This window comes from Micromonas pusilla (genome assembly GCF_000151265.4).
Source record: "Micromonas pusilla CCMP1545 genomic scaffold MICPUCscaffold_10, whole genome shotgun sequence".
NCBI lineage: Eukaryota > Viridiplantae > Chlorophyta > Mamiellophyceae > Mamiellales > Mamiellaceae > Micromonas > Micromonas pusilla.
In genome coordinates this window covers 323112-335506 of record NW_003315891.1, presented here as the reverse complement: position 1 = coordinate 335506, position 12395 = coordinate 323112, and the positions used below count along the sequence as shown (strand labels likewise).

General features: G+C 67.0%; 5 protein-coding genes and 1 pseudogene across 6 annotated transcripts in view; 3 read left to right on the top strand and 3 right to left on the bottom strand.

Annotated features, from left to right (window-relative positions):
• Positions 1–361: 361 nt before the first annotated feature.
• TOC34-2 (chloroplast envelope protein translocase family) lies at positions 362–2542 on the top strand (the record flags this gene model as incomplete). The annotated part of the gene is made up of 1 exon (XM_003061630.1): positions 362–2542. One exon carries the CDS (start codon positions 362–364, stop codon positions 2510–2512), a length of 2151 nt encoding a protein of 716 aa, XP_003061676.1. The 3' UTR covers positions 2513–2542.
• Positions 2543–2712: 170 nt separating this feature from the next.
• Positions 2713–4716, top strand: MICPUCDRAFT_51091 (uncharacterized protein; the record flags this gene model as incomplete). Its single annotated transcript, XM_003061629.1, has 1 exon — positions 2713–4716. One exon carries the CDS (start codon positions 2713–2715, stop codon positions 4714–4716), a length of 2004 nt encoding a protein of 667 aa, XP_003061675.1.
• Positions 4717–4749: 33 nt separating this feature from the next.
• HEMA (glutamyl-tRNA reductase chloroplast precursor) lies at positions 4750–6617 on the bottom strand. The gene is made up of 2 exons (XM_003061374.1): positions 6557–6617; positions 4750–6242 (listed from the first exon to the last, which is right to left on the bottom strand). The coding sequence occupies exons 1-2, from the start codon at positions 6570–6572 to the stop codon at positions 4894–4896; spliced, it is 1365 nt and encodes a 454-aa protein (XP_003061420.1). The 5' UTR covers positions 6573–6617; the 3' UTR covers positions 4750–4893.
• An 856-nt stretch (positions 6618–7473) lies between these two features.
• Positions 7474–9140, bottom strand: MICPUCDRAFT_35248 (uncharacterized protein; the record flags this gene model as incomplete). The annotated part of the gene is made up of 2 exons (XM_003061373.1): positions 7474–7813; positions 8143–9140. 2 exons carry the CDS (start codon positions 9138–9140, stop codon positions 7474–7476), a joined length of 1338 nt encoding a protein of 445 aa, XP_003061419.1.
• A 1324-nt stretch (positions 9141–10464) lies between these two features.
• MICPUCDRAFT_70255 lies at positions 10465–12219 on the bottom strand (annotated as a pseudogene; the record flags this gene model as incomplete). Its single annotated transcript has 3 exons — positions 10465–11410; positions 11589–11644; positions 11854–12219. Coding segments are annotated over 3 exons (1368 nt in total), but the record flags the coding sequence as incomplete, so codon positions are not given.
• MICPUCDRAFT_62885 (uncharacterized protein) overlaps positions 10493–12395 on the top strand; it is a gene marked incomplete at both ends in the record, with an annotated part of 2205 nt that continues 302 nt past the window's right edge. Inside the window, 3 exons of the mRNA XM_003061628.1 lie at positions 10493–11400; positions 11589–11644; positions 11853–12219. Of these exons, the coding sequence (XP_003061674.1) occupies positions 10493–11400; positions 11589–11644; positions 11853–12219 (1331 nt within the window). The remainder of the gene's footprint in view (positions 11401–11588; positions 11645–11852; positions 12220–12395) is intronic.

The window sequence follows — 12395 nt, the reverse complement described above, 5'->3', positions numbered from 1 at the left end:
GTCGTCGTCGTCGTCGCGACGCTCGTGGCGACGCGCGACGCCATCGCGCCTCGCGCGCTCGACGGAGTGCCCGTCCGCGGCGCTTTTTCGCCGTCGCGACTACGAGCGGTCGCCTCAAACTGAAAGCGCCGTTGGGCGCGACGGATGGACCTCCGCCAGTGGTGCCATCGCGCGCGCCGCACGCACGCCGCGCCGGGTCCCCGCGTCCGGGTTCCCGCGTCTTCTCGAGATGTCGTCCTCCCCGGCGGAGTCTCGCGACCGCCCGCGCGCGGTACGCGCGCGTCTCGCGGACGCGTTGAACGCCGCGCGCGCGTCCGTCGCGTCGCAGCGCGCGCGCGTGATCGCCCCCCTGCGCGAGATCATGATCGCGTCCAGCACCGCGCGTCGCCCTTCGTCGTCGCCGTTCGCGAGCGTGACCACGGCGTCGTCGCCGGCGTCCACCGCGCCCTCGCGGCCGTGCAACACCGCGTCAAAATCGTCCGTCGGCGTCGAGCCCGCGCGCGGCGGCCTCGGCGAGGGCCGCGGCGGCGTCCTGCTCCGCGCCCCTCCGGGCGGCGCGCCGGTGACGACGCATCATCTCGCGGACGTCGCGGACGCGCAGCCGCAGCAGCAGCAGCAGCAGCAGCAGGCCGCGGAGACGCCGCCGCCGTCGTCGTCGTCGTCCTCCGTAAGCCACGACGACGCGAATGGGGGCGACTCCGAGGAGGACGAGCGCCCGATCCTGATATCGTCCGTCGACTTCGACGGCGAGACCCCGGAGCTCGAGCAGCTCGCGCGATCGGTGGTGTTCATCAAGCCCAACTTTTCGTACACCAAACGCGAGATCCAGACGGACCTGCAGCGGATCTTCGACACCGGGAAGTTCTCCACGGTCGCGCCGATGACGGTGGACACCAGAGACGGCGTCGCGCTGACGTTCAAGCTCGTCGCGAACCCGGTCGTGCGCGGGTTCATCGTGAAAGGCTGCGACGAGTACCCGACGCGGCTTCTGCACCAGGCGTTTAAACCGCAGTTTGGCAAAGTCATGAACACGAACGTCCTCGAGAAGGAAGTCACGAAGATCAGGGACTGGTACGAAGCGCGCAAGATACCCGCGGAGTGGTACTCCGTGGTCATCAACCCCGACGGCCTGCTCGAGATCGCCATCACGGAGCCGAGGATCGGCGAGGTGCAGATTCGATTCCTCGACCGCAAAACCGGCGAGCCCGTCGTGGGCTCGACGCGACCGGAGATGATCACCCGGCACCTCAAGAGCGTCAAGCCCGGGAAGGTGTTGCACGCGCGCATGGTCGAGGACCTCCAGGATCTCATCGCGACCGCGGGTCTGGAGACGGCGACCATCACGTGGGCGCCGAGACGCGACGAGACGGACGGGCAGCTGCACCTGGTGGACACCATCATCAACGTCGTCGAGAAGCAGAGCGCGGGGTTCAGCGGCGGCGGCGGGATCACCGCGAAGGGGTTGCAGCAGGGAGGCCTGAACGCGCTCGTCGCGAACGCGGATTTCTTCCGCAGGAACTTGTTCGGGCGGTGTCAGACGCTGACCGCGAGGCTCGAGGTGAGCCCGTCCGTCACCGGCGGCGGTCGCGCGGAGGTTGATCTGAAGGTGACCCACACGGATCCGTGGGTCGGCGACGCGAACCGAACGTCGCGGCGGACGTACTTGGACACGGAGACGAACACGCTGGAGCACATCCACGGCAAGACGGAGCCCGCGCTAGGCGACGACGACGGCGACGGCGCGGGCGGCGCCGCGGACCTCGCGTCGGACGACGGCCCGAAGGGCGTCTTCGCGCGTCGCAACGTCGCCGGCGTGGAGTACCGCCGCCCGCTCGCGGCGTCGTGGACGGGGACGTTCGCGGCGACGTACCAGCGCGCGTCGACGCACGACGAGAGCAAGCGCGAGTGCCTCCACGACGCGTACGGCTCGCCGTTGACGTTCTCAGGGCACGACGTCGACACGTCGTTCAGCGCGATGACGCGGTTCGTGTACGAGGGGAGAGGGCGGGACGAGGCGCAGCTCGTGCTCACCGCGGAGCAGGCGCTGCCGATACGACCGGACATGCTGTCGTTCAACCGCGTCCTCGTGCGCGCGCAGAGAAACTTTCACGTCGCCGGGACGCGTTTCTTCGTCGCCGCGAAGGGGGGCAACGTCATCGGCGATTTGCCGCCGTACGACGCCTTCTCCATCGGAGGCGCCAACAGCGTGCGCGGGTACCCGGAGGGCGGCGTCGGGACGGGAAGGAAGTTCATCGTCGGCTCCGCGGAGCTCTCCGTGCCGCTCGCGACGGACACGCTGAACGGGTACGCGTTCTTCGACGTCGGGAGCGATCTGAAGTCGGGCGCGAGCGTGTTGGGAGACCCGGGGGGGACGCGGGGGAAGCCGGGGCAAGGGTACGGGTACGGGTTGGGGGTCTCCGCGGCGTCGCCGGTTGGGCCGCTGCGGTTGGAGTACGCGTTCAGCGATAAGGGCGTCGGGCGGATGCACTGCGGGATAGGTAGGAACTTCTGATGTCGTACTGTACTGTAGTAGGGTAACGCCGCTCGTTTACTGTCTTATGCCTACTGTGCGTTTAGCCCTCGAGAGGCCCGCCTTCATCACGCACGCGTGTCAAATTTATTTATTCCCTCAGCTCGGAACCGCTGCCGTCGTCAAATCAAAGCTCGCTCAGTCCGAGACTGCGCTCGGGACGACGCGCGCGCCCGCGTGCGATGCCGTCGACACAAGCGACGGCCAACGCCGCCGCCGCCGCCGAGGATACCGCCGAAGGAACCGCGTCGGCGATGGTGCACTCCTCCGGTCGAAGACGCGGTCGCGAGGACGAGGACGAATCGCCTCGCGGGAGCGATCGCCGACGCCGCGTCGAGACGACGGCGCCCGCGGACGCCTCCGCGTTGAACGCGGACGCGTCCGCGTTGAACGGCACGGGCGCGACGGAGCGGTACGAACCCGCGACGCGCGCGCGCGAGGGCGACGAGGCGGACGATCGAAGCGCGCGCGTCCGCGCGATGAGCGACGAGGACGTCGGGGTCCTCGAGTACAAGCTGCAGGACAAGTGGGAAGAACTGCGCGACGCGACGACGGAGTTGACGGACGCGGAGAACCGAAAGGATTACGAGCGCGCGCTCGAGGTCAAGAGAAGAGTGGACAAGCTCGGCGACGAGGCGAACGACTTGCGCGACGCGCTCAGGGAAGCGACGCGCAAGGCGGCGCGCAAGCGGCGGACAGACGCGGCGGCTGCTCGAATGGGTGCCAACTTTGGCGGCGACGGAGAAGGCCCGCCGGTCGTGATCGGCGGCGGACTGAGCGACGCGTCCGAGGTCGCCGCCGCCGCGGATCGACTCTGGGAACGACGCGCGAACGAGATCATGACGCGCGAACGATTACACGACCCTCAAGACACGTGCTTCGACATCGTGCGGATTGGGATGGCTTTGGCGCGAAAAAGCGGATCGCCGAAGATCACGCTTCGGACGTCGTGCGTCCCGGTGCGAGCCGTCGACGCGCTGTTGCACCTCTCGAGCCCGGAGTTTTTCGAGACGTGCAAGAGCAAGGGTCCGCGCGAGTATCCGCATCGAACCGCGGAAAATCCGCCGCCGTTGGATATTCTACTCGAGCACGCGAAGCTTCTGATGGCGAGAACGAACGCGACGACGATCGCGCGCGCGTTGACGGCGTCCTCGGACACGTCGGAGCAGGCGGCCGCGCACGGGGGCGGGTGGGGCGCGTTTCGACCGTCCAAAGACCCTCTCGAGGGTCCCGGGCTCGCGCATTCGAACGGTGAGCTCAGTGTACGCGATTACGAGGATGCGCTGAAGCTCGCGCTCTTGTATAAGGTCGAGGAGTTTGGAAGAGAGTCGTTCGTAGAAGGTCGATACCCGGAGAATCTCAACAGGTCGTTGGGTAAACACTATGGCTACGAAGAAGGCGAGGACGGTTACAGGAAAGAATTTTGCGACCACCTCGGCTTCGGCGGGTACATAGACCGGATGCGGGCGTATTTCCAGGGGGGGAGAATCACGGGGGCAGTAATACCGGGGGTGGAAAACGCCACCCGCGATTGCCTTCCGCCGCGCGTGGATTACGAGCTCGAACTCGATGGGCTCTGCGTGATCCCAGTGGGTCGCAGGTTATCGGAAGACGACGCCAGGAGATTCTACGACATGTCGAACGCCCTTCGAGATCACCTTTTCGCAGACGAGGAGAGGACGCAAACGCGCGAATGGGGTATCACGGCGATCGAAACTTCAACGATGACGCCACGGGAAAGAGAACGTTCCGAACGCGAACGTCGTTATGAACAGGTATCGACGGTCCGGGAGATGTGGAGCTACTCGCTGTGCGCGATGTGTCACGCGCGCGGACCGAACGAGATTGACCGCAACGTGTTCGTGGACTACGCGGGACTCTTCGACGGCGAAGACGCGCACTGCTTTGAAGATTTCGAACGCGTCTGGGAAAACGCCGCCGCTCGGACGCACACGCTGTGGCGGCTGTCGTGCCTCGGGTACGACGTGCGCGCGTCCGCCGGCGTCCGCGACGACGCCGACGGCGACCCGTGCGATCTCCTCGTCGTGGAAGCCGTCGGTTCCGGGGAAGGGGCGCCGAAAAAGGAGTCGTTCCGCGCCTTCGCGCAACGATCGTTCGCAGCGTTGGGGCTGCCCCCCACGCTCCGGTCGCTCGAGAGGAAGCGCTCAAAGTACGAATCGTCGTAGCGGGCGAGAGGCGTCTACAGTAGTAACGCGTCGTCGTAGTAGAATCAATGTGGTGTTACACTCGTCGCGGCTAAGTCCGCGTGATAATAGTAGACGCGCGCGCGTCGTCGCCCCTCGCGTTTGTCGTCTCCTCTCGTCTTCTCTCGCGGCGAAAAGAAAACAAAGGCGTCCGGGGGATCACTTCCGTCCTCCTCGCTGCGGGACGTTTTGGTTCTTCAAGTCGAACATCTTCTCCAACGCGTGCATGTTCACGAGCGTCTCGCCAACCTCGCTCGGGTCCGTGCCGTCGCTCCGCAGTGCCTGCATCGGCCCGTGCAGAAGCTTGTTCACGATCCCCCTCGACAGCTCCTCGACCGCTTTCATCTGCTTCTTCGTCAGCCCGTCCCCGAGCTTCCCCATCGCCTTGTCCAGCTCAGCCGCGCGAATCGCCTCGGCTTTGCCTCTCAGACGCTTGATCGTCGGCACCGTCTCCAACGAGTCCCTCCACGCCTCGAACGACGCCTGCTCGTGCGCGAGGAGCTCCCTCGCCTCGTCCGCGGCGCGTTCGCGCGCCTCCTTGTTCGCCTCCACGAGTTCTTTCAAGTCGTCGACGTTGTACACGATGGTGCTCTCGTCCTCTCCGCAATCCGCGTCGACGTTTCTCGGCACCGCGATGTCGACGAGGCGACGCTGACCGCCCACTGAAGCGCCAGCCGCGGGCATCTTCGCGAGGTCAGCCTTCGAGATGATGACCCCGGTGGACGCCGCGGTGAAGATGACGTCGTGCTCCGCCGCGGACTCGAGAAACTCGTCCATGAGCTTGATCGTGATGTTCGCCTCAGGGAAATCCGCCTGCAGCTCCTCCACCCGCGGCCGCGATCGGTTCACGATCGTCATCTCCGTGCACCGCTTCGAGACGAGGTGCTTCACGAGGAGCCTGGACATCGTCCCCGCGCCGACGATCATCACCTTGCACCCCTCGAACGAGTTCCCCGGGAGCTTCATCTGCACGAGCTCCGCGGCGGCGGAGGACACCGACACCGCGCCCGACGCGATTGACGTCTCGCTTCGAACCCGTTTCCCCGCGGTTATCGCAGCCTTGAACAGACCGCTGAGGTGCCTCCCGAACCCGTCCACGCACTCGCCGAGCGCGAAGACGTTCTTCACCTGCGCTAAGATCTGCCCTTCGCCCATGACGACCGAGTCTAGTCCGCCGGACACCTTCAGGAGGTGCGCCGTCGCGTCCTGGTCCCTGAGCAGAAACATGTGCTCCCTGAGCTCCTCGAGCGGGACGCCGCTGTACTGCGCCATCCACTCCTCCACCTCGCGGACGCCGCGGTGGAACGACAGGCCCACGACGTAAATCTCCAGGCGGTTGCACGTGGAGAGGATGCCCGCCTCCTCGACGTGCGGAAAGTTGCACAGCTGCGCGACGGCGTGCTCCCACTTGTCCTCGGGAACCGCCATCTTCTCTCGAATCTCCACGGGGCAGTTGTGGATCGTCAGCCCGATCGCGATGATGGAAGACTTTGCCTCGGACGCGTAGCCTGTTGTGTTTTTGACGACGATCGCGGGGGATGAGGCGCGCGTCAGCGACTCGGCCGGGGACGAGGAGAAGATAGATGCGAAATAATCGCGCATATCACGGTCTCGCGGGGGAAAAACAAACGCGACCCTTAAGATATGATCGCCGGGCGCGATCGAAACCGACGCGGCGACGCGACGCGACAGCCTCGGCGGCCGACGCGACGCGATGAATCGCGTCGCGGCGACCGCGTCGAAGGGATCGCGTCGAACCCGCGCGGTGAATCGCGTCGAAGGCGACGCGCGGCGCGGAGGTCCGGGTGTCGGGGAAACTCACGTGAGGCGCCACCCATGCTGCGGAACTGCTCGAGCGCTTTCGAGCTATCCACCGCGGCCGCGGAGACTGGCCGCAGCGTCGTGTCCGGCCTCGCGCTGTCGTGCGTCTGCGGCGGCGTCACGACCGCCCGAGGCGCGACGGACGCTCGCGCGGCGTTGACGCGCGTCGCGCGCGCGCGGAGCGCGGCGGTTCCGCGATGTCCGGACGCGAACGATGCGCCGGCGTTCGATCGCGCGGACGACGCGCGGCATCGCGCCGACGCGGCGCACGCGACCGCCGGAGCGGCGCACGTGGAGGATGGCATGATGCGCGAAGGTACGCTTACTAAGATTCACGCGCGCGCGGGAGACGAGTCGCCTCACGCCGTGCCGTGCGTGCGTCGGGAGTGCCGCGGCGTCGACGCGACGGGAACGGAAAACCCGTGCACTGGCGACCGGAGGCACCGCGACGCCGCTGACGGGCGTCGATCGAGCCAATGAGCGCGTCGCGCCGCGATCTCGCGCGGCGGTCGGTCGTGTACTCGTACGCGAAATTCCTGACTGACGCGCGTACGGAATTTCGTACTCGCGCGCTTCCCGGGAAACGATCTCAATCGAAAACCGAGATCGCCGAAGTGATTTTTTCCCGGAACAAGCGGTCAAGCAGCGGTGACGTCAACTTTCGATGGTCGAGCGTCGAGGCAGGCGCGGACGAAAACGGAAATTTGCGATCGATGTCAGTCTTGAGCCGCGCTCAGGTGGCGTCGTCGCGTCTCTTTCGATGTGTATTATTACGCGCGCGCGTCGCGAACGAGCTCGACTCGCGCCCCGCGCGCTCCTTCCTCTCTCTCTCTCTCTCTCGCCTCGCGCGCCTCTCTCCGCCCGACCCGTCCGCGCGCCCGCCGCGCGCTCGCGCGTCGATCGTCGTCTCGCGTCAACTCACGGCAACAGAGGGTCGCTCGCCAACCCGGAGAAGTCCGCGCCCGGGAGCAAGATCATGAGCGAGACGAATATCAGCAGCAGCGCGAAGTTCTGTCGCTCCGGCGATACCTCCGTGACGTCGTCCTTCGGCGCGAACTCGGGGGTCCGCTGACAGATGAGGATGAACAACGCCCACGGGAGCGATATCGAAGACCCGATGACGCCGAGCGAGAGCCCGAGGTAGACGCCGAGGGAGGTCGCGCCGAGCGCCCTGCGCCCGAACGCGGTCTGCGTGATGCGGCCGCCGTCGATCTGGCCGACGGGGAGGCAGTTCAGCGCTTGCGTCACGAGGCCGCACCTGATGAGGAAGGGGTGGGAACGGGGGGATGGAGCGTCCGGTCAGACGGCTCGCGCGGGGGGAAGGCGTCGAAAAGCAAAAGATGTATGTAGTCAATTGGCGCGCGCGAAGGACGTCCTCAGTGTCATGGAAGTGTGCCTCCAAGTGCCGTGCGGCAAAAGTCCCCCGCACTTTTCAGTGCGGGGGGGTAACACCGCGCGACCGTCAAGTCGATGTGGTGTGTTGTCGTCCTAGGACACGACGCGCGAGCGAGCGGGCGAGAAAAAAAAACCGCCTCCGTCCGTCGAGAGGACGAGCGACCCGACCGACCGAAACCGAAACGCACGCACCATCCCGCGATGAACAGCGGATGCACCGCCACCCCCTTGACCTGATCCGCGGTCCCACCTAAGATCGCCTCCGAGATCGCGCCGAGCATCAGCGACCCTTGAAACAGCTCGTTCGGTATCGGCAGAAGCTCGTTCGGATCCCCGCCGCCGGCGCTCAGAGCGAGCCCGTAAAAAAACAACGCGCTCGCCACCGTGAACCCTCCGATCGGCCCGGCGACGCTGACGTCGTACAGATCCGTCCTGTTCTCCGGCAAACTCTTGATCTGCGTGATGCTCCCGAACGTCCCGAGCTGGCCGTTCGGGATCGGGTACGGAATCGACAGCTTGATCTTCTTGGTCGCGGCGGCGATCCAGTGGCCGATCTCGTGCGCCGCCGCCGACGCGTAAATCCCGCCCGCGATCGGCACCGCCCCCGCGATGTACGCCGCGCTGTCGAACCCGTCCAGACCGGGGGGCAACTCCCCGGGTGCGAGGCTCGTGTCGATCCCTTGCGACCCGGCCGCGAGCCAGTCCATCGTCGCCTGTGGGAGCCGCGACACCTCCGCGACGAGTCCGAGCTGCAACGCGCTTCCCGCGGTCAACCCGAACAACGCGATCGCGACGACGTACTGAAACGCGCTCGTCCTCGGGTTCGGCCCCGCCTTGGATGCCGGGACGATGAGGAACGATATCCTCGGTCCGCGCGTGTTCGTCGGGTCGGACGCGTCGTACGACCCGCTCATGGACGCGCCGGCGCCGGACCCGCCGTCGTCGTCGTCGCCGAAAAAGTCCGCCGGCGGCTCCTCCAGCATGAACACCGTGTACTTACCCTCGTACACCCGCTCCACGTTCTCCTGCACCGTCTTCCACACCTCCGCGCGGTCCGCGCGCAAGTTCCCCTTCACGAGGACGCCCTCCGAGACCCCGAGCTCCTCCCCGAGCTCGGACGTGCCGGTGACGTAGAACGTGTTGTATCCGAACACCTCGTCCTTGAGACGCTTGACGTCCTCCTTGCTCATCGTCGGCGAGACGTCGACGTCGAGAATCTCAAACAGAGACTCGAACTTCGCCTTGACCTCCGCGGAGTCGCGCTCCTCTTTGCTCATCTTCGTGAGGTCGTTCAGATCTTTCAAGACCTGGTCGAGCTTCTCGTTTTCCTCCTTGGTGCGCTCGTCGCGATCCTTCTTCGCGCTCGAGCTCAGGACGTCCACGACCGCGCTGAGCGTCTCCTCGCGCGCGTCCACGGCGCCGTCCTTCTCGTCCGTCGCCGCTTCGTCCGTCGCCGCGTCCTTCTCGCCGCCGGTCGCGCGCGCTCTCTCCGCGTCGCGGAGCGCCTTGAGCGCGTTCGGGGAGATGGACACGTTGACGCCGTCGGCGGCGTCGTCGTCGCCCGCCGCCGACGACGCGCCGCCGTCCTTCTCGTCCGCGCTCGCCATCACCGCGGCGGCGATCTCAGCCTTCTTCTTCGCCGCCGCGGTCTTGCTCGCCTCGTACGCGGCCTCGTCCGCGGCGTCCTGCGCCTTGCGCGCTTTCTCCTCCTCGCTCTCGCCGAGGAGCGCGTCCAGCGCGGAGAGCGTCTCCGTGGCTTTCGGCATCGATTTCAGGCTTTGGTACTCGACCATCTGCGCGGCGACGGGCGGGCCGGGGTCCTCGTTCGCGGCGGGAGACGCCGTGGCCGGCGCGGAGGAGGACGGCGCGTCGTCGTCCGCGGACGCGTCGTCGTCCGCGGACGCGTCCGCGGCCGCGGACGCGTCGTCGTCGCCGTCTTTCTTCTTGAACAAGTTGTCGAAGAAGCCCATGCGCGCGACGACGCGGTCGCGGCGTCGCGTCGACGCGTTCGCCGCGCGGAGGCACGCGCGGCGGGGCGCGGAGGACGACGCGCGCGCGGCGATGACGACGCGAGCCGCCCTCGGGCGGATCGCGGAGACGCGCGATCGCATCGCGACGCCGCCGACGAGCGCGCTCGACGTCGTCGTCGCAGCCGTCATCGACGCCGAATCGTGCCGAGAACGAAGAGGTTTTCGTCGACGCGCGCGACGGACGAGGGCGCGAGCGAGGCCGTCCCGCGCGGGGTGGTCGCGGCGGGCGGTCGCTCGGGGGTGTCTCGCCGAGGGTGTCGCGCGCGCGGAGCGTCCGTCGAAGCGCGGCCGCGGGTCGTTGTGGGCGATCGACGATCCGGAAGCACTTCCCAGCCCCTCAACCGTCGGGCTGGTCGGTCGGTCAGCAGACAAGACCGCTGACGAGGCGCGTGACTGGATGCGACAGCACTTCTTCTACGGCACGCGTCTATCGCGTCTATCTATACCGTAACGTGTTGTCTACCGCCTAGCTAGACAACTCGTCTCATCGCCGCTGCTCCGCGAAGAACGTCATGAGATCGTCCACGACGTCCTTCAGCATCGGCCGCTTCTCCACCACCTCGCGAATCGTCGCCGCCTCCACCTCGACGACGACGCACCCTCCGCCGGACGCCACCGCGGTGACGCGGTGCGGTCGGCCAAACCAGCTCGAGTTTTCGCAAGCCGTCTGCCCGGGCGACAGCTCCGCGACTCTCGTCCGCGTCCGCGCCGCGCCCTCGCCGCTCTCTCTGTACACGATCGCGCTGCCTTCGAGCACGATGAACACCTTCTCGCCGGGCTCGCCCTGCGTGAAGATCGCGCGGCCGACGTCCACGCGTCTCGCGCGGCAACGGCTCTTGACGAAGCGCTTCTCCTCCGTCGTGAGGCCGGTGAAGTACGGATGGAACCGCAGACCGTCGGACAGTTTCTCCGGGAACACGCCGGACGACGACGACGAATCGGAAGACGACGCGTGGACTCCTCCGTCGGCACCCTCGGCACCCCTCCCGCCGCCGTCCTTCTCCTTCTTCCGTCTCCCGCGTCTGAACGCGGAGGACGAGGACCACGCCGCGATGGACGCGGCGACGCGCTCCGCCCTCGACGCGATCTCCGTCTCCCTCGCGCGCTCGTCGTCTCCCTCTCCCTCCCCCTCTCCGTCACCCGCCCGCGCCCGCGCGCGCGCGCGCGCCTCCCGCATCCCCGACGCCGCCAACACGACGCTCGCGGTCACAGCGAACGACCGAACGTTCCGTATGATGGGCGCGATCGCGACCGACGCGAGGCGAAGCACCGTCGCCCCCGCGTACGTCGCCGTCGCCGTCGCGGTGCGCGGCGCGCCGACGAGCAACCCGAGCTCGCCGAACGCGTCGCCGCGCGTCAGCTCGCCGAGCGACACGCGCTCCGTCTTCCCCCGCAGCAAGTTTTGGTTCGACGCCCCGGGCTGCGGGTCGCTCCATACAAGCGATTGTCGGGGTGGAGTTGAAAGGCGTCAGTTGGAGTTGAAAGGCGCCGCGGGCGGGCGTTGAAAGCGAGGGATTGGCGGAGAGATGCGACGGCAAAAGTCCTTAAGGATCGGCGTTCACCACGCGAACGCGGTCGTATGGGGACCAGTGTGAAGACAGAACGCGCCTGCAACACTTCCGTCTTCACCTCGAGCGCGCCCTCCAACACGACGTACATCGAGACTGAGGGTGTTTGCCCATACGAAGCGACGATATCAGGGTAGCGTTCAGGGGTGCGTCAGTTGTTGGAGTCGAAAGGCGTCGCGCGCGGTGTGTCGGGATTGAAACCGAGGGGCGGGCGGAGAAATGCGCCGGGAGAGAAAGTCCTTAGGGATCGGCGTTCACCACGCGAACGGGGTCGTATGGGAACCGGTGTGAGGAAAGGACGCGCCCGACTCGTCGCCTTGGACGGCGACGTCGCGGCCCGGCGGATGCGTCTCCACGTGCGCGCCCTCGCGGAGGAGAACCATCAGCTGCGTGCGGTCGAGCGCGGCGAACAGCGGGACGCGCTGCAGGACTTCCGTGACCGCGCGCGAGTCCTCGCCGAAGCCGACGCGTCGGCGGACGACCGCGTCCGCGTCGTCGTCTCTGGACTCTTTGCCCTCCTCGCGGAGGATCCACCGCTCCGCGCGGCGCACGACGTCGCGGTGGATCTTCGCGAGCGACGGGTCGTCGTCGTCGTCGCCGTCGGTGCCGCCGCCGCCGCCCAGGCGACCGCTCGCCGCGATCTCGCGCTTCTTCGCGACGATGAACGACGCTGAGGGTCGTTCCATACGAGCGAACGTCGGGGTGGAGTTCAAAGGCGTCAGTTGAAGTTGAAAGGCGCCGAGGGCGGGCGTTGAAAGCGGGGGTTGGGCGCAGAGATGCGCCGGCGAAAGTCCTTAAGGATCGGCGTTCACCACGCCAACGCGGTCGTATGGGGACCAGTGTATGG